This window comes from Mauremys mutica, chromosome 7, assembly GCF_020497125.1.
Source record: "Mauremys mutica isolate MM-2020 ecotype Southern chromosome 7, ASM2049712v1, whole genome shotgun sequence".
Lineage (NCBI taxonomy): Eukaryota > Metazoa > Chordata > Testudines > Geoemydidae > Mauremys > Mauremys mutica.
In genome coordinates, this window is record NC_059078.1 from 38,563,013 (window position 1) to 38,584,330 (window position 21,318).

Genomic DNA, 21,318 nt, shown 5'->3' on the forward strand with positions numbered 1-21,318 from the left:
ATCAAAGCACACAACTCATATTTTAATACCAGTAGTCTTACCTTTCTAATGCAATGGATGTGGCCTCTCTCCCCTGCTGCAGCAGCCCCCGAGCTGGGGCTGCGAAGGAGGGCCATCTCTCCCTGGCAGCCACAGCTCTGGAGCTGGGGAAAGTTACCTCTTTCTCTGGCTGCTGCAGTCCTGCACATCCAAAATTCCCCCCTCCCACCTATTTCCCCCAAGGCCACCACCTCACCTTATATGTGTGTCTTCTCTGGGATCCAGGCACCTAATTAGTGGAGCCATGCCTGCGTGACTCCCCTAATTAGGTGGGTGGCTATTCATTCTCTTGTGTGCAGCCATCCAGGGAACTTAGAGGGAACTATCTGTGGACCACCTGAATGGAGCTCATGGACCACTGGTGGTCCACAGATCACAGTTTGAGAACCTTTGTTCTATTTTTTTTTTTTTTTTTTTTTTTTGCGATATCCTATCTCCCAGAACTGGAAGGGACCTTGAAAGGTCATCGAGTCCAGCCCCCTGCCTTCACTAGCAGGACCAAGTACTGATTTTGCCCCAGATCCCTAAGTGGCCCCCTCAAGGATTGAACTCACAACCCTGGGTTTAGCAGGCCAATGCTCAAACCACTGAGCTATTCGTTCCCCCTCACCCCTGCTGAGGATGAGAATCCATTTCTTCATTTTAAACCAGTGTACTTAGTTGTTTTCAGATATTTTCCTCTTTCCTGTGAAATCAATGGGGGCAGGACTGGACTCTGACTAGAGGCTTTAAAAAGTAAATATTTATAACTGAAAGCGTTTCCCTTCCTACTTCTTCCCTTAATACTTTAAAAACTTTAGGCTGGTTTTTATAGTCTTTGACATTATTTAGGCAGGGAGTGGGAGAGCAGAGAGATTTATCAGTAAAGTCAGGGAAAACTACTCCCCAAACATATGTTTGTGGTTAAGCCTGTATACATGTGTCTGAGATTTTGCTTGCTGCCACCACCCTGCTTTGATCAGGATTGGAAATGATATTTTAAAATAAAAGGATTCTTGTAATGGGATCACACTCTGCTTTCTGAAAAATCAATAGGAATTGTTAACAGCTTGGACTTTTTACTCTCCTTTTGTTTACTTAGTACTGCTGCCTGCCCTCTTATTAAAAACGGAGCTGTTATCTACAGCTGGCTTGTGAATGAACTCTTTTAATTGATAACTGTCGTAATCACATGTTAGTCTTCTCTTTCATACCTCTGTGTTTTATTTATATTGAAACTTTCTTTTTCAGTTTTGAAGACACTCCTAATATTGAGTTATTTAAAAGTGAAACATTAACAGGTTTTTTCATAATATTTCTGTTGGATGGACTGTATTAATTTGTGTGTATCTAGAAATACTATTTTACAGTGCTCACAGTCATGCTAGGCAGGTACATCACAGTACCTATAAAGTACACAGGTCCCTTCCACAAGGAATTTGCAGATTAAATTTGAGAATTTTCAATCTTACCTTTTAAAGGAATATAAGAATTGCCATACCAGGTCAGACCAGGGGGCCATCTATTCAGGTGCAAGAAACTCTGCAGAAGGCAGTTAAGGAAAGTTTCTTTCCTAATCCCCATACACTAAATGTTGGCCTGTGTGCTGAAGATTTATATCAGTGTATATTTATGAAAGTAACAGCCAAAGAGGGAAATACAAAAATTCAGATCTGATTATACAACTGTGCATATTCTCAATATTAATTGGTAGATGACTTTTTTTTTAAATATATCTTTGATAGACTAAAAATGTCTTGGTGGCTTCCCATCTTTGGATGTGTTCCTCTTTCACTTGGACAAGTGTGAATTAGGGGTCTAATTCTGTTGATGTCAGTGGAGCTACACTGATGTAAAACTTCTGTAAATGATTGGATCTATTAACTTTTTTCCCCTCTTCAGACAAATTGCATCTTTTAATGTTTTATGTTGCGGTTGACTGGGATGGGAGGAAGGCAGTGGGAGGAAGAAAAGTCACAAGGGCCACAAAAAGCAATCCGGTGTGAACTTAATGTTGAAGTGTTCAGAGGGCAGCAAACATCTGACTTCCTTGGTTCTTTTCTCCAGTTCCTTTTTTATTTTTATTTTTTTCAGTCATAAAGTATTTCGCTCTTCTGCAGAACCTGACACTTGCATAAATGCCCAACTGGCAGGATGACGGACTGTTTAGATATTAGGTTGCTTGTTTGGTTGTATGACTTTTAAAAGATCACAGCTAAAAGGATAAAAGAAGAGAGGGTTTGGGAAAGAGTGGGAAGAGAAATGGGGGGAGAGAGACGGACAGGATCACTGTCAAGTTTCACCCAAAGCATAGATGTGCGTATCACTTCCCCTAGTACTGAAATGCAGTCACATCTGGACTTGATGTGTGGAAGGATGATCTTGTGGGTAAAGCACAGGAATAGGATTCAGGAGACCTTGGGTCTATTTCAGTTCTGCCACAGACTTGGTTTGATATTGGGCAAGTAAGTCACTTAACTTTTCTGTACCTCAACTTCTCCATCTGTAAAATGAAGATAATTATAGTTGCCTATCTCACAGGGATGGAACTCAGATTCCCTGAGCAGAGGCATCTTGAAGTAAATATATATTAAGTATTAATATATAATTGAAGCCAGCTTTATTTATTCTATATGTGATGGTATAATGTTTCTGAAAGCGATGTTTCCTTTTCCCTGTCTTACAGTAGTTTATATGGTGGTGTTTGTTGTTTATATGATAGGGAGTTACAGATTTGTTATCTAATGACAAAGCAACTTTTCACCTCTTATAAACATAATTTTATGAAACTCTTAGAAAACCAGGCTTTTTTATATTACAGGAGCCTGCCAGGAATGGAGACTCCATTGGATGTTTTGTCAAGAGCAGCATCTCTAGTACATGCTGATGATGAGAAACGTAAGTCTAAAATTTAATTCTGTGCTTCATCTCTGCCATTATTTTGGTGCAGCCAATTTACTTTTGCATACTGGATCTCAGTTTAGGTGTTGGATTAATTAGTCTTTCTCAGTTTGCTGTATCTAAGGTTTATAGAGGGAAAATTTCAAAAGTGCCACCGGAATTTAAGTGTACAAATGGGACTTGTGCTCTTAAATCCCTTAGGCACTCTTTATGAGCGACTTCATAGTCTCCCAAAAGGAAAAACTGAACAATGCATTTTTAACGTCCGGTGTCCAAGAAACCAAACATTCCTGATTTTTGGTATGTGCTCAAGGATGCAGAGCAGCATGTACCTCTTTCTGCTTTTGGTAGGAAACTGACATGGAGTCCTTGACAAATTAAGGACTCTTTCATCTCTGATGTATATTAGGTCCATCCCCTAAGAAGCTCATAGGTACTCAGCCAATGAAGATGGGCCACAAAACTTCCTTTTCAGTGTTTAAAAACCACTTATCACTATTATACTTGATATCTGCCAATATTCACTGCTTACTGCTTTAACATAAAAGTCAAAAGATTTTTTTTGTAATGTAGTGAAATAACATGTTTTATCCACTCTCCAACTTACCTTTTATATCAAATTGACTCTTCTTAAAAGCACTTCAAAATTCAAGCAAAAGATAGTGGTTGACAAAAAGCAGAGAGATTATCTCTGTTAAGCTTGGGAGAGCTGTAAAAAGTGTACAGTGGCCTATTCCACAATGCATTGATTTGACTGCAGGTTTAAATGCATTTAATTTGGAATTTTGTATTGTAGGTTAAGTATAAATAAGTGGTTTCTTCTCTGAAGATCATGCTACCTGAAGTAGGGACCCATTTATCAATTGGATGCTTGACATAGGGGTCATTTGAGATTCTGCTAGGTACATATGGGGGTTTTGTAAAACTTGTTTGTTAGAAAAGATTACGGCACAACTGACATTCTTTAGTGTGATGGATCATTTGTCAAGGTCAGTGCTTTGCATCTTTTCCATACCAACGTCCTGTGTTACAACAGGGGGGGGAAATAAAATTCAGGACACCCTACCATAAAAAGGGATGGTGTACGTGACCCTCAGGTTAAGAACTCATGGTCTAGAAAACTTCATACTTACTGTTTGTAAAATAAATAAATAAATGTAAAAAAAAATCTTTTCCTAGCAATGAAAATAGAAAAGTAGACAAAGAACACAAAGGAGGTGCAGTATGTGTATTTAGACTTAGGTAACCATTAAATGATGATTTTTGTGGGGTTTTTTTTTAAATCTGCTTCCAGAAAGTATTCCACTGTCAAGCAAAGTGAGCTTGATATAACTATTAAAAAAGTGTGTGTTAATATGCGTAGGATGCAAGTAAACAAAAGCAAAATAATTAACAGTCTAAAGCAATTTTTCGTATATGTGAAGAACACAAAACTGAGAGACACTGGCAACTTGCGTCAAAAATGATTTGGCTCCCAAATGAGGGGATGGGAGGAAGATGGAAATACATGAAAGAAAAAATAGCACATAAATGTCTTCCCTAACTTTCTCATTTGTTTTCATAGAATATAACATGTTTTAAAATATACACATGTAAATTGTACCTCATTAATATTTTGTAGCCTTCACCTTGTCCCTTGACAGTCATATTTTGACATTCCATAAATTCAGCCGTATCTCTGCAGAAATGGAATTCAGTATTCTATAGAGGCATTTTAACCCTGTTCTGTACACACTGGGCAATACCTTCAGATGTCTTAAATTAGCAGTATAACTCCCTTGAAGGTAAGGATCTGGTCCAGAAACTTAGTTTGGACGTATGAAACCTCTTCTTAGTAGTATAGGTGTTTTTATAATCCTGACCTCATCCTCATTTAATTAATTATATTATTTATGAAATAAACAATGGAACACATGTACAGAAATAGATAATTAAAAAACTCTCCAATTTGAAATATGGATTTTTACTATAAAAGCTACGTCGTTACCGAAGCAATGTACTTTTTGTGGCTGTTGATGATAAATTCTGATCACGGCTCCTGAAACTGCAATCCTTCAAAGCTAGTGCTTCACAAATGGTAAAATAATTTTCAGTGAACTCTGCTTTGCTGATAACATGTTAACTCTCATAATTCTGTGTCTTCAAAATGTGAAGTCAGTTGCGGAATTCCAAGAGAACCTAATTTTGACCTTTGTGCTTGTGTATCTGTCGAAGAATCATACTGTGACCCATTAGAATGTTTCCAGAAATGAAGAATCCACACACATGAACCTCTGTAGTTGACGACTTGGGTTTGTTTTGTGATGTGGATTCATTAAAGGGGTTGTCATAAAGTATATTGACATCACACGCACAAGTGTAGTCTGCATTATTTAGCTATAAGCCCTTGATTTTCTTTTGACTACTTCTTTAACATGGGTACCTGATGTTAACACCATAAAGGATGTCAGTTGCTAATCGTAGGTGGCTGTGTTCCCATTCATACAGGGGAGATTAAAAATAGAATCATAAAGAGTAGCATGACTGGATTTAGAAGGGCATTTTGAATATGCCAAGTAGTAGCCGCACTGACAGATTGTTGTCCTCACTGGTTTAGTAACTTTGTTTTTAGTAGAGCATGTGGTGGTATTACAGTAGAACCTCAGCGTTACAAACACTAAGGGAATGGAGGTTGTTCGTAATTCTGAAATGTTCTGAGTCTGAACAAATCATTATGGTGGTTCTTTCAAAAGTTTGCAACTGAACATTGACTTAATACAGCTTTGAAACTTTACTAGGCAGAAGAAAAATGCTGCTTTCCTTTTTTTTTTTTTTAGTAGTTTAACAGTACTGTACTGAATTTGCTTTTGAATTTTTTTTTCGTCCGTCTCTGCTGCTGCCTGATTGCATACTTCCAGTTTAAAATGTGGTGTGTGGTTGACTGGTCAGTTTGTAACTCTGGTGTTCGTAACTCTGAGGTTTTACTGTACAATCTGAGACTGGTCAGCATCTGCCCATTGCTCCTAATGCTCAGCACAGACACCAGCCTAAGCAGATGCTGACAAGAGAATCTGGTGTTCTAGATTTTAAATTGCTTTTGTGTGTAGCTGGCGGTCTCTAACAAGTCCTGCCAAATCACAGAATGCTCAGACCCCTCATTATGACATCACCTTGTGAGATGAATAAAACTTTTTTTTTTCTGTCTTTTAATTGTATTTTTATTGCATTAATCAGCATATTTTTCTTTTGAAAAGTGAAGGCTGGTTCTCTGTTAACTGAAACAAAGCTTTACCGATTCTAATCAGGTCATTAAAATAATTACAATTGAAAATAAAATCACTGCCAGTATGCAGCTCAGAAGGCTTGGGGACTTGGGGTGTTCACAAACGGTCAAGATCACGCAAACTCAGTATCACAGAAGTTTGGTCTAATGTCTTTGTCTTGGGTCTTAGTATATAATATTAATTTATCTTGATTCTTCATCTCCTTACATTACAAAGGTAACACTTTTTTTAATCCACCCATCATATTGGGATGCCTTCTTGGGGCCAATACCATTTGTCCTTGCCAAAAAATATTTAAACAGTGTAACTAGTGGTGAATTAAACAGGAGCAAGAGTCTTGAGAAAATTATCTTAACAATGTTTTTGAGTTAATTGGTTGATCTTCTGAAGTAACTTGCACACTTCTAGAAAGTGCAGAAGCTTTAACGCAGTTTTCATTGGATGCTTTTGTATGAACTTCTTAAATAATGTGAATTCCTTGAAGTTTTAGTTATATCTATGTTGGTTCAACACCTACTTAAGCAGATGCTGTGGTTTGGATTTTAAATTCTGTGGGGTCGGAATCTTGGGCTGGATTTAGGTAAGAAGTCTAAAGTGATGTTACAACATATCACTTGCATCACCTCTGAATTTGACCCACTGAGTGAAAGGAAGTCTTAGTGGGTGAAACTTGCATGTCAAGGGACCAAAGGAGGAGAGTGTACCAAGAAAAAACTTCTAGTAGGATGGCATAAATAGCTATAACGAGCCACTTTAACTTACATGTTCACCTCATTTTTCTGTCCGTAATTTACTCAGACTTCCTTAAATATTGCTAAAAGGGTGTTGTTAGGTCTAAGTTAGTCTGAATGTGAGGAATTACACAACTGAACATACTCTGAATTTGTCCCCTTATCTTCATGCTGGTCAGTAAAGTGCCTAACTTATTCCTGGTGCTCCATAAAAAATAAACAATATTGCGGTTGGTTAACACATCTACACTGCACCAGTGCTCTGTACTGAATATTTATACGTAATGGAAAATCTGTAGTATGTTTGTTACGGTGAAGATTGGCTCTGAATGGAATCTTTTTTTAAATTTTGTCTTAAATCAAGTTTTCTAGTTATTCATAGGGCTGACTAAATCACTGCATTTTTATTTGTTAAAATTATTTTTATAATGTATCTACTAACTCACGGCTTCTTTACTGATGGTTCATTGGTGTAGAGTCTAATACAGGGGTAGGCAACCTATGGCATGGGTGCCGAAGGCGGCACACAAGCTGATTTTCAGTGGCACTCACACTGCCCAGGTCCTGGCCACCGGTCCGGGGGGCTCTGCATTTTAATTTAATTTTAAATGAAGCTTCTTAAACATTTTGAAACCTTATTTACTTTACATACAACAATAGTTTAATTATATATTATAGACTTACAGAAATAGGCCTTCTAAAAAGGTTAAAATGTATTACTGGCACGCGAAACCTTAAATTAGAGTGAATAAATGAAGACTTGGCACACCACTTCTGAAAGGTTGCCGACCCCTGGTCTAATAGGTTCCTTTTTTCATTTTTGTTTTGTGTCGTTGACAAATGAACTACATCACATTTAGTTTCCCATTTCCCAATTTTGAACAGGGATTCCAAATGTGTTATCTTTCCTGAAACATGTTCTTGCCAGAAATTGATTCTTTAGTTTTGCTTTAGTGCTGGAATATAATTGTGTTTAACTGACAAATACTGGCTTTTATGCTCAAGATTTAATTTTGCTTACAAAGGGAGAACAAATGAAATATAGCCCTGTAATACTATATAGAAGTGGCAATAACAATTATCAAATAGCTGTTCATTACATGCCAGTGAAGAAATAAACCTGTTCATAAAAGTAATTTTACTGCACATCAATCAGATACTCTTATCTAATCAGTTTGTTGTATAATCCTGGAAAACAGCTGACTGACCACACACCTGGTATGCCAAATGGGGCAAATAAAATTGTCTGAGGAATTAAAGACACTATTCATCTTAACTAGACTCATGCAAAATTGCTTGCCTTCAGGGCAGTTTTCCACTGTAGGCAATTAAAATTCCTCTGATCTTTTTCCTACTTTCTCCTCTAACTATTTGATTTTGCAGAGAGAAATACATACATGCATGTGTGTAATGCATAGTAATTTTTTCTAAAAGCAAAAATAGCTTTGACTTCTTATGCCTCGACTTCAAGCATAATCAAGGTCAAATTATTGGAGCTTTCCCATCCCATCTGTACCTGTCTATCATCATTTTTATTTCGTTTTCACTTAAGAACCATATACAGGTTCTGAGGCCCCTGGCACATTTAAAATTACAAATCAACATTTCAACTAGCTTGATGCTTTTATCAAGCAGAAACAGATCTTCATACAGCTTCCCACAGCTCTCCTTAATGGCCAGATGAAACAAATATTAAAATACTGGTTTTCCAGATGTATGCAACTCACTTTACTTGTTTGCTCTAGTGGAAAAATAATTTACAAGAAATCATTTGGGGGGAAATGAGTTTTGTGAGGATACTGATCTTCATATCTGCAAGGGAAAGCAATTGCTACAGCTGTTCAAATCTTTCTGGGTACCTGGTGTGATAGAGAGAGTCAGTACTGGTGTCAGTAAAAAATGAGCTCTGTTTGGCTCTGACTGCTGTGTAATAACCATTCTGCAGGAAGGTTCACCCATTTAAGTTTTTTCTTTGTATTTTTTTCTCCCTTCCCCCCCCCAGGAAAAGATTTTATTTAATGACATTTTGGGTGATTTACAATAAGCCAAGAACATGTTTTTGCTTAGTACGGAAATTCAGCTTCATGGGAAGTTTAACCACGTTAAAAATGTTTATTTCCTAGCCTTTCGTTAGCATTTGGTCCATCAGTTACAATGTAAGATGCAACACAAGGAAGGATGATCAGGAAAGTTGTCAGGGCACTATAGGCCTGATTCTTATTTATAGTGAGGCCCTTTAATACCACTGTACACCCACTTTAAAACCTCTTTAGACCGCTAGAGCAGTGTTTCCCAAACTTGGGACGCTGCTTGTGTAGGGAAAGCCCCTGGCGGGCTGAGCCGGTTTGTTTACCTGCCCCGTCCGCAGGTCCGGCTGATTGCGGCTCCCACTGGCTGCGGTTTGCTGCTCCAGGCCAATGGGAGCTGCTGGAAGCAGCACGGGCCAAGGGACTTACTGGCCGCCACTTCCTGCAGCTCCCATTGGCCTGGAGCAGCAAACTGTGGCCAGTAGGAGCCGTGATCGGCCCAACCTGTGGACGCGGCAGGTAAACAAACCAGCTCAGCCCACCAGGGGCTTTCCCTACACAAGCAGCGTCCCAAGTCTGGGAAACACTGTGCTAGAGTGATGTAAAGGGGATTTAGTGTAATGAGAATTGGGGCCTATATTGAACTAGTAAAATAGTTTAAAGAACTATTGCATGTAGCTGTTTAGATTTCCCAGGATTGTTGTTAGTGTCCTTAAACAAATCTGACTGACTCTTTTGCAGTTGCACCTATGTCAATAAAGTTGAACTTTATAGTAATGTGTTTGCACTTTACTTTGTTTGCAGTACTTTTAAAAGTGTCAGCCCTTTTTGCGTAGCTCATATATGCTGGCAGTTATTTTAACAGCTACTAGTTTAAATCATTCTGACATGCAAAACACTTCTTTCTATCAAAGCATATTTATTAAACAAATATACCTGAGTCATGAAAATGATGAATTGTGGAGGGATAAATGACCAAGGTAATTGTATTTGCAAATATTCCCACTGTGACGTAAGCACAGTGGTATATAGACCTCTTTTACAGTGGATTGGGACTTTAAAAAAAAGCAAGGGGAGGGGATGACATTAGCTAAATAAAATAGGCGTTTATACTATAAACAGAAATTCTCTTCTAGAAGCCATAATAATTAAGGCAGAGGGCACAGAGATGCATCTCCTACTGAATTCATTGTTGGCTTATCTGTACTCCAAGTCCTTTATTCCACTTGAAAGAAAACAATAAGATGATGTCATTACCAACCAATCACCTTGCAGTCTTGTCGCTAATCACTGTGGTTGCCAAAGGCAAGGGAAAAAGGACGCTGAAAGTCGGTGTTGCTTTTGAGCAGCTGTTTAGTGCTGGAAGTAGGCTGTGTAAGAATTTCAACAATAATTGCAACAGAGTGAGCTTTTCTATTTTTGAGTGTTTCAGAGATGAGGCTTCTTGAAATAGCTGCGTATGCACATTCACTTGCAATTGTTTTGTCGTTATTGTAGTAGAAACATTATCAAATATAATTGTGTTTTATTACTATGTTGTAAATGATTTGCAAATTAGGTTCCGTGCAATAAAATGACTCGGTAGTACTGGTTATGCAAATGAACCTGTTTTAAAAAAACAACTAACCAACAAAAAACCCCCTGAACCTGGTAGTTATTGCTCCTTTGCTAACTTTTCATTTTGAAGTGTAATGTTTATGGAATTATTGGTGTGAAATTGATGTAGTTTATAATAAGGAAGAACTTGCAGGCGGACAGCTTCATAAAAGGATTTCACTAGCTGGACATTCCAAGTCACCTATTTGATTGTCAGTATAACAATGAAACATTTAGGACAGCATCCTGTACTTTTGTCATCACATTTTTTTCTCAGATCACTTCTTTTTAGTAGTAGAACCAGACAATAATGTGACTAAATTGTGTTGGAAAGCAATTATCTTTTAATTATTCATAGCAAATTTTTAGTCATTTGCTTTTTTCTGTAACCCCTCTGCCAGGCTGAAACAATAGCAGCAAGGGCCAGGTTCAATACCTAGGGGTCCCTTCCCCACAACGTAATGCAAACCAGCTCGAGCCCCCACCCAGTGACCTGGGAAAATCTTACACACACCCCTGGGCGCCTCAAGGAGGCAATACTTCCCCTCTCGCAAGCACAGACTCTTGGTGTAGCAGAAAAGGTTTAATTACATAAGATAAACAACAACAAGCATGAAATTTGGAAAATACCTCAACTGGAGTTCATAGTCAAACCGTGAGCAAAGACCCACCCCAGCAACTTGGGCCGTGTCCTTCTCTCTGGGCCCTTGAGTCCAGCAACCCCCCAAATCACCCACAGTCCCAAAAGTCCCACAATTCAAAAGTCTCTGTCCCGGGTCAGGCAGCCCAGAGTTCAAGAGTCTCTTTGCAGAGGTCCCCCTCCCCAGCCTAGGTAGAAAGGGGCACCTTACGTGGTTCGGGGCCAACTGCCCTGCCTCTTCGTGGGGTTCTGCTTCCACTAGTCGTCCCCGCAAACAGCTCAGCTCCGCTTACTCTGTGGGCTGCTCCACTCTGCCAGCTGCTCTGGTCCACCAGCTATCCTGTGATCCGCTCCAGCCGTCCTCGCGAGCTGCTCAGCTCCACTCACCCAGTGGCTGCACAAACTGCTCCACTCCGCTCTGCCAGTATTGCTTCAGGCTCCCCCACTCATCAGCACAGTGCTCTCAGCTCAGCAAGTCCAGCTCTTCAGTGATTTCAGCTCCACTCATTAGCACAGTGCTCTCAGCTCAGCAAGTCCAGCTCTTCAGTGATTTCAGCTCCACTCAGTAGCACAGTGCTCTCAGCTCAGCAAGTCCAGCTCTTCAGTGATTTCAGCTCCACTCAGTAGCACAGTGCTCTCAGCTCAGCAAGTCCAGCTCTTCAGTGATTTCAGCTCATAGTAGGGGAGCCCCAGTACCAGTGAATTCAGCTCAGTAACCTGCATCTAGATTCTTAAGGGAATCAAAAATTAACTCTGACATTCCACAGTGGAGAGAAGCATAGGTGGAACTGGTGCTTCTGACTCACACAAGGAGCCTGCACCACCAAGTACAGATACCTGTCCCCAGCCTCTCTCTCCAATGGGTTTTGGAACTCATGTGTCCCATCTAGCAAGCGCTATCCTGCTGACAATGAAACCCCCCATCACAAGACAATTTTGTAGTTCCCCATTTACCCAATCAGGGTGACAACATTTCATTGCTCCTGCCCCAATAACAACGAAATTGGGGGTCCCACAGCTGTGAAAATAATCATCCCATGCTGCTTTGCGGTATGCTAAGTGGGGTGGGAGTGCCAATGCAAATAACCGAAACTTCTTTCCGCACTCCCCATAATTTACTACCAGATGTCAGGGTGGGGCTCATCCTGACTCTGCTTACATCTCATTTTATCTATTTTGCTAAAACTGAAATATTAGTGAGTCTAAGAGCTGATCCATGTACAGTGCTGGACTGATTTAAATAAAATGGCTTGGAAAACACTTTAGTTAAATTGGTGCAATGCCCTAGTGTGCACACACTCTTAAATCGGTTTAAGAGTGTTTTAAATATGCTCAGTGTCTTGGGGCTTTTCTATACTGCATGGAAAAGCACTCCAGAGAAGTGTGATTTGTAAAGTGCACTAGTGTGCTGAGCAGATGCTCCCTAAAAGGTACCTAGTTTGCATCAACCTAATTCTATGTGAACTGAGTTGGGTACTTTTTTAGAATGTATCTATTGCAGTTAGAGCACAACATGTTAGAATACTTTAAAAAACATGCCTCCCTAGGGCTCTTTACCAGTGCCGTGTGGGTAAGCACGTGGGTTGCAACTGACTTGAGTGAAGCTGATTTTAAAAGAGTCCACAATAGGGGATAGATTTAACTAAATAAGTTAAACTAGTTCAAAAAAGAGCCCTCAAGGTTACTTTAATGTAAGATGATCTTTTCCTTTGGAAAAAAATAAAAAAAAAAGCACACATATACTTAAGGAAAATGAGTAGCACAATATTACAATGAAGGAATAAAATATAATTTTGTCACAGAGTTTGTGTTTGTTCTCTCCTTGACAGGCTTACGCAACTCCCAGTAGAATCAGTGGGAGTTATACATGTCTGAATTAAAGAGGACAAATGCTCCACCCCACTGTATTATTTGATATGGGATTAGTAAAATTTCCCACAGAATAAGAATTTGTAATTTGCTATCTGTAATTTTTATCTTGCAAATACATGAACAAAGTAACAAAACTTGCAATAAGGAAATAAATGGAAAGAATTGCAGACATACTTTATAGTTGAAAAAGGTTACTTCAGTTTTCTGTCTCATAAAATGTGCTTATCTGGTTTTATTGTTCTATATAGTTCTTCAATTAAAGAGAAGTTAGAGAAAACTTGGAGTTGCTTATGCAAATAGGTGCTCTAGTATATGTTTCTTTGTTAAATGTGCAGGGTTTTTTCCTGTTGACAGCATTTACACTTGAATATTTGCCTCATGCTAAATCCCTCATCTCCTGCAGCTAATAATGCTCTTTTAAAAAGCAGTAACTTGCAATGCACCACAGTCTTTGTGCATTTTGTGTGTGCATTGTCCCTCCAGTATGAATATGATTATGATTTATTTGAGGCTAGAGCCCTCAGCTCATATCCGGACCCATTGTGCTTAGTACTGTACAGCAGGGAGAGAGAGTCCCTGCTCGAAAGAGACAAGATTGAGATAGGGTCGGAGGGGAGGTGAAGTGACTTGGCCAATGTCACACAGCAAGTTAGTGGCAGAGCTGGAAGTAGTACCTAGAGTCTTCTGCCTCCCAGTCCAGGGCCCTATCCAATAGATCACTCTACTTCACAAAGTCCACAGAGTTGTTAGAGTGTGTCAAAGTTAGACTCAAGGATTCACAATTTGTCAGACCACTCTGTTTTATTAGCAAAGCGCTTTGCTAATACACCCAGATAATATGAGCACCATGCAAGACCCACACTACCTTATTTATACAGATAAAAGGGTGTGAACTTAATGAGGACAAAGACAGCAGAACTGACAAGTTTACTTAAGGCTAGACGTACATAGTTAATTTCCTTACTAACTTTTACCAGTCTCCAGTTAATGTTCCACCATTAGCTTAAGTGGACCCATTGTTTCGTACCTTAATGTTTCTCTTCCTGAGAACTATATTTCAACACTCCTTATTTCTGCTTACAGGAACATACAACATTTCTATAATCCATTCTTATTTTTACAATATAATTCATTCTACTTTCACAAGTGGTAACATCATGTGACCAGTCTACTTCCACAGCCAGTTTTAAACCTCTGACTTATGTCTGTTTTCACGGCAGCCTGCAGGGCCCGCGGTGCTAGGATGGCTCAGATCATGGCCATGGGGATTGTGAGGGATAAAGTTGGATTTGTTGGGAGGGCAGTGTTCACCTCTGTCATGGTGGTGGGGTAGGTTCCAGTTCCTTCAGAACATTTATCAAGCCAAACTAGAGATTCTGCCTTTTCTTTGGGCCTCTGTGAGCTGAGTCAAGTAGTAAACATCATTAGGATGTTCCTCCTGAGCCTGTGAGAGAACCATCCAAGAAATGCCTTACTTAAAACTATATTGTTTAGTTGCCATCTTTTCATCCAGAGACCTACAAGCTCAGGCACGCAGGGAACCCTCGCATTCTATCATTATAAGGCGCTGATTAAACCAGCGTCACATTTTCTCCCAGTCTTTATGAACCAAGCAGTCTCTTTCATTCCATTTTGCCTTCTTGAAAGAATGAGAAGGATAAAACTTGTACACACTCCTGCCTGTGAAACAACCAGGATGGATTTGATTTAAATCATGGTTTAAATCACTAGTCAGCAAGACTCAAATTAATCATGGATTTCTACTTAAAAGTGCATTCTTGTTGGTTGTTAGAATCTTAATACATATTCTTCACAACTCAGAGATAGATGTAGGTTTCATTTTTAGAAGGTACACACTATACATTTTTAAGAGATTTATTTTGAAAACTTTTCAGATTAGTCTTTAAGGTGCCACAAGTACTCCTGTTTTTTTTAGAAAATGAATCATTGTTTGGTTATTTCATTTACCAAAGGTAATTGAAACAGATATTTATGAAATCATTGGGAGGTGAACTATCTCCAATTCAACAGGTTAATCATTAATATTTGCAGGATTTTCTTGCCATGCTGTATTAGGAGGAGAACATCACCAGAAAGACATTTAAATTGTTTTATTTAACTAAAACAACAACATTATCTATTCTGGATTTTTTTCTTCAGCAGCAAACATATAATATTTTAACTAAACAAGCATACAAATTTTTGAATTTAGTTAAACATTCAAGTTTTTTAAAATCAGGTTTGTTTTTGTTAAAATTGTTTTTAACTAAAATAGTTAAATATTAAAAAAAAAATTAAATTGACTGTGTCAGCCAGGACAACATGAGAAACTTAAAATATTGATTTCTGCAGCTAACTCAGTCGTCTTCACCTTCATTTTCCCATTTGTTCATAATCTGGAAAAGAAAAACAAGCTCCCTGCTTTTTCAGGTCCCAAACGATTTCTCAATTTGGAATGAATTAGTCCAAAGGAAGAAAATATTCTTTCTACACCAGCAGAAGAAGCTACTGCTGTTAAAAGTGCAATTATCACTTCAACAGTCTCTGAATCCAAGTGCTTAAGTGACTTCCACCGGTTCACTGGTGTGACTTTCATTAAAACATCATCAGCAAACATATATTTCTTGAATGGTTCTTATTCCCAAACTGAGTCTCTTTTATGGCCCGCTGCCATTATAGGTTTTCCCTTCTAGTGAGAGAATGGTATGGTAGATCTGAAATCAATGAAGGCTACACGCAGAAAGACTTCAAGACTTCTGGAATATGCTTCTCAAACAGTTTCACTTTTGTTTCTACTGCCTGTCCCTCCCTTCTCTCATTTATCTCCAGACTTCTTCTCCTTGTCCAGATCTATTCTGCCCACAACAATCTTCTATTCATTGAACTTTTTGAAACTTTGTGCTTTTAGAGAGAGGTAAGGGATTGAGACTGTATACACAAATTTGCAGAGGGACAATAGGGATGAGGTCTGATTTTTCTCACCTCTCTGTATTATTTATTTAAAAACATTTTTGCTGTTAACAAGCATGTTCTCTCTGGAGAGACAGATCCACAGTTTGAGAACTGCAAAACTAAGCATTTCTGATGGTTTCTTCTAGACCAGAGGTCTAAAACACGCGGCCCGTGGAGTTATTTGCTGCAGCCTGCCAAGCTCCCTGTGGCCCCCCCCGCCCCTCCTCCGAGTTATTTCCTGCGGCCACCAAGCTCCCCTCACCTGGCGCCCCTCCTCCCGCCCCCCCGCCCCAGTATGCCGCATCCCCGCTTCTCTGCCTACCTCTAGGTGCTTCCCACCGCAAACAGCTGATTGGTGGCACTTAGCACTTTCCAGGAGGGGGGGGGAGCAGGGAGCCACGCACTTAGGGAAGGAGGTGGAGAAGACGCGGGGCATGGGCGGGGATTTGGGGAAGGGGTTGGAATGGGGGCAGGGCAGGGGTGGGAAGAGGCAGGGCGGGGCAGGGCCTCATGGAAGGGGTGGAATGGGGCTGGGGGTATTTGGGGGCGGGTGTCAGTGATGCGGCCTTTGGGCCAATGTACTAGTCCTCATGTGGCCCTCGTGGTCATTTGAGTTTGAGATCCCTGTTCTAGACTGAGCACTGAGTCCCATTGGGTAGATAAAGATTAACCTAAGTAATTTGTACAGAAGCCCCTAGAACCCCATAAGATTGGGTCCCTAATCCATGAACTATTGGAACTCATTTACAAAACTTTTCTTAAACATTACATGAATATCTTGTCTCATACTATAGAATTATAATTTATAATTCCTATTCCATGATGAGACATTATAGCTCAAAGATCTATCTTAATTAAAACTATCTTTAGATAGGTTTTTTGTAGGGACGCCATCCTTGCCCATCTTGACTAATAGCCATTGATGGACCTATCCTCCATGAATTTATCTAGTTCTTTTTTTAACGCTGTTATAGTCTTGGTCTTCACAACATTCTCTGGCAAGGAGTTCCACAGGTTGACTGTGTGTTGTGTGAAAAATACTTACTTTTGTTTGTTTTAAACCTGCTGCCTATTCATTTCATTTGGTGACCTCTAGTTCTTGTGTTATGAGAAGGAGTAAATAACACTTCCTTATTTACTTTCTCCACACCAGTCATGATTTTGTAGAACTGTACCAAATCCCCCCTTAGTCGTCTCTTTTCCAAGCTGAAAAGTCCCCGTTTTATTAATCTCTCTTAATATGGAAACCGTTCCATACCCCTAATCATTTTTGTTGCCCTTTTCTGAACCTTTTCCAATTCCAATACATCTTTTTTTTTAGATGGGGTGACCACATCTGCACGCAGTATTCAAGACGTGGGCGTACCGTGGATTTATATAGACGCAATATGATATTTTCTGTCTTATTATCTATCCCTTTATTAATGATTCACAATATTCTGTTCATTTTTTTTTTGGCTGCCGCTGCACATTAAGTGAATGTTTTCAGAGAACTATCCACAATGACTCCAAGATCTCTTTCTTGAGTGGTAACAGCTATTTTAGACCCCGTCATTTTATATGCATAATTGGGATTATGTTTTCCAATGTGTACTTTGCATTTATCAACACTGAATTTCATCTTCCATTTTCTTGCCCAGTCACCCAGTTTTGAGAGATTCTTTTATAGCTCTTCGCAGTCTGCTTGGGACTTTACTGTCTTGAGTAGTTTTGTATCATCTGCAGATTTTGTCACCTCACTGTTTACCCCTTTTTCCAGATCATTTATGAATATGTTGAATAGGACAGGTCCAAGTACAGACCCTGGGGGACACCACTATTTACCTCTCTCCATTCTGAAAACCGACCCTTTATTCCTACCCTTTGTTTCCTATCTTTTAACCAGTTACCAGTCTATGAGAGGACCTTCCCTTTTATCCCATGACAGCTTGCTTAGCTTAAGAGCTTTTGGTGAGGGAACTTGTCAAAGGCTTTCTGAAAATCTGAGTACACCATATCCACATGCTTGTTGACCCCCTCAAAATATTCTAGTAGATTGATGGGGCATGATTTCCCTTTACAAAAACCATGTTGACTTTTCCCCAACAAATTATGTTCATCTATGTGTCTGACAGTTTTGTTCTTTCAAGTTGGTGAATTAATGTGTCAGCACGAAAGTCTTTCTACTTTCTTCCTGTCAGGTTGGTGATTGGTAGAACAAATCTAGGGATTCAGAGGAAAGTCAAGTAACTGGCAGAGGGAGAGAGAACTGAGAAATTGGGGCTTGTGATATAGGTATATATTCTGGAAAAATAAATCTGTAAGACTGGGATTTGATAATTTTGTTTTGCTATTTATTGAAAACAAATCTGTCCTCTGTTCCCTTTGGACCATCTGCTTCTAGACCTAGTTCTAGTCTAGAAAGTTAAGACCAGTATACATGGATCTTCAGTTTTCTAAATACTTTTTATGTCCATTAGGCACATTTTCAAAGCATGACTCTGTCCATATTGATCATCTAAACTCTGTTAGAATCTGGTGCAGGTGGAACCATATTTAAATATGATTTCCAGACTAATTTCTCAATCCACTGTAAACTGGTTTTAAACTTTCTGTAACCTTGGCAGCCTAATTTCTATCTTGTGTAGTTCAGAGCAATGCCAACTCTATGCAAGGCGATCATGTGTATACAATATAGGGTCGGACAAATACTGCAAAAAATGTCAGTATATGGTCTGACACACAATATTCTTTTTCATAAAGCCATGCTTATGCTCCTTTTGAGTTTCTTTTCTGTGAACATGTGTGTGATAGAATTTGTGGGAAATTAATTTGAAAGTCATGTGTGATAGTAATTCTGGAAACAAAAAATTTTAGATTTACACATACAAATGTTTGCAATTAAAGTGTTTGCAGGATGCCTTAGAGAGCAGAAACAATATTATGAGATTAATCTCAACAGTAACAGCTAACCAACAAAGCCCAAATAGCAAATAATATTCATAGAGCTCTGTTTTATGGTCAGTCGACAGAATTTAAAAAAGTTGCAAAACATTAAGCATAATTTCAGTTTCTAAATAACTTAATCTTTTTGCAGAAATTCATGAGCAGAAAAAATAGTCAGATCATTGAATAAATGGACTGTTGTCAGTTATGCACTGATCTCAGCAAGTAATCTGTATGCTGATCTGTGCAAGGCAAAATAAAAACAAAGATGTTTCCTGGAGTACTAATTTGGCAAAGGCTAATTGATGAATGGCATTGGCAAGGATTTGCATTTGTAAAACAACAACAGCCACAGAAGATGTAATGGGAGCTGGTGAGAGGAAATTTTACGCCTTCATTATATGACAGTATTAGCCTAAAGTTCCAGAACATAAGGGTTTTCCCACAAGTTTTGGGTGAGAGTGGGTAGCAATCCATAACTGGTCTGTGTTTGCCATGGGAGTGGGAGAAGTTGAAAAGAGAGCCCAGTTTAGCTTGTGATATTTTGGGAAAAGACCATAAATAACACCCCATTTCTTGTAGAGAAAATGGATTTGTGTTTTGTGAGTCATCAGTGGTGGTGGTGACCATACTACTTATTTGCAGAGTAGCTTGCACAAAATGGAGAGGCTTTCCAGGAAAGCAAATTATAAAGGTAGAAAATGAGAGCGTGGTGGGACCATTAAACGCTTTTAGGATTTTGTTGGGAAACCTGCAAGAGGAGTGTTAAATACCATAGTATATTTATTTATTTATTTTATTTATGTATTTGGCCTGAAAACCTTCACCTTCCAATCCTTAAGCTTTTTTTGTAGCAGAGAACTAAAGATTAGAGTTACATTTTCAATTTGTTAAATAGGTTGAAAAATGGGGCAATTGTCAAACTGGTGCCTAGATGTATTTTAATAACATAACACCACTAGTATAATCAATGGATTGATAGTAAACCCCCCAGAAATTAAGAAGCTTAAACATTTTTCAACTTAATTTTGAACCTCTCTTGAATACTTTTTCAATTGTCTAAAGTCTGTGAACATTTACATCTTTCAAGATAGCAGATATTTCTACCCAAGCTGTGCCAGCTCTGCAGTCAGGCTATCTAAAGTTGCTGTAATTCAGAAAGAAGAATGCCTGCCTTGCAACTTTATTTTATCTTTCCAAATTAGTTTTTCTCCTGATTGATGCTAAAATTTTGTTCGTATTAGGAAAAAAGTATTTCAATATTGAATTTTATCTCTTAAATGCCATCTAAATCCACATCACTTGGCAAGGGGGGCAACATTGCTGCTTGTTAATATGGAATTTATTATCAGATACCAGTCATGGTTGTGAAAGTTGCCGTTGATTGAATTCTGTGTTAGTAAACAGATTAACATATAAACAATTGCTTGGAAATTGCAAATGCACAGTTCTCTTAAATTGGTGTATTTCTGGAAGTGCTCTAAATTTTTGCATCAATGTAGTTTGTTTCATAGGAGTACACCTTATGTACATTACAGTATTAAACAAATATACAGAAGTTATAACATATTTAAATTTAATTGGACTCCTAGTTTTTAGTGAAATGGGCCAAATAGTAACTTTGCTTACCCAACTGAGACTACTTTAGGCTTACACTGTGCTTGTGAAATGCAGTGAGCTTTCCAGAACTGTGTTCTTTCCACAGCTGTAGGAACATAGATATTTAGGACAAATTTGGAAGCCTTTGTTGCATATATGAAAAGTTATTCTTCCTTTTTTGGGGGGTGGGGGAGCAATGGGAGGTGAAAATATTTTAAACATCTATAATACCTCAGGTTTGGGGGTATTTTCAGTTTTCTTCTGTACCTTTTTTCTTATTTTATTGTTTTTAGTTTTTGCAACATTTTTATTAGTGTGTCGGTGGAAAAAAAATCTTACTATTGCAGAATCATAGAATCATAGAATCTCAGGGTTGGAAGGGACCTCAGGAGGTCATCTAGTCCAACCCCCTGCTCAAAGCAGGACCAAACCCAACTAAATCATCCTAGCCAGGGCTTTGTCAAGCCTGACCTTAAAAACCTCTAAGGAAGGAGATTCCACCGCCTCCCTAGGTAACCCATTCCAGTTCTTCACCACCCTACTAGTGAAAAAGTTTTTCCTAATATCCAGCCTAAACCTCCCCCTCTGCAACTTGAGACCATTACTCCTTGTTCTGTCATCTTCTACCACTGAGAACAGTCTAGATCCATCCTCTTTGGAACCCCCTTTCAGGTAGTTGAAAGCAGCTATCAAATCCCCCCTCATTCTTCTCTTCTGCAGACTAAACAATCCCAGTTCCCTCAGCCTCTCCTCATAAGTCATGTGTTCCAGCCCCCTAATCATTTTTGTTGCCC

The 21,318-nt window shown here is 38.9% G+C and overlaps 1 protein-coding gene across 1 annotated transcript in view; it reads left to right on the forward strand.

Annotated features, from left to right (window-relative positions):
* Positions 1-21,318, forward strand: part of VGLL4 (vestigial like family member 4) — a 165,357-nt gene that overhangs the window by 9,241 nt on the left and 134,798 nt on the right. Inside the window, exon 2 of the mRNA XM_045024836.1 lies at positions 2,840-2,916. Coding sequence (XP_044880771.1) covers positions 2,853-2,916 — 64 coding nt within the window. The 5' untranslated portion in view covers positions 2,840-2,852. The remainder of the gene's footprint in view (positions 1-2,839; positions 2,917-21,318) is intronic.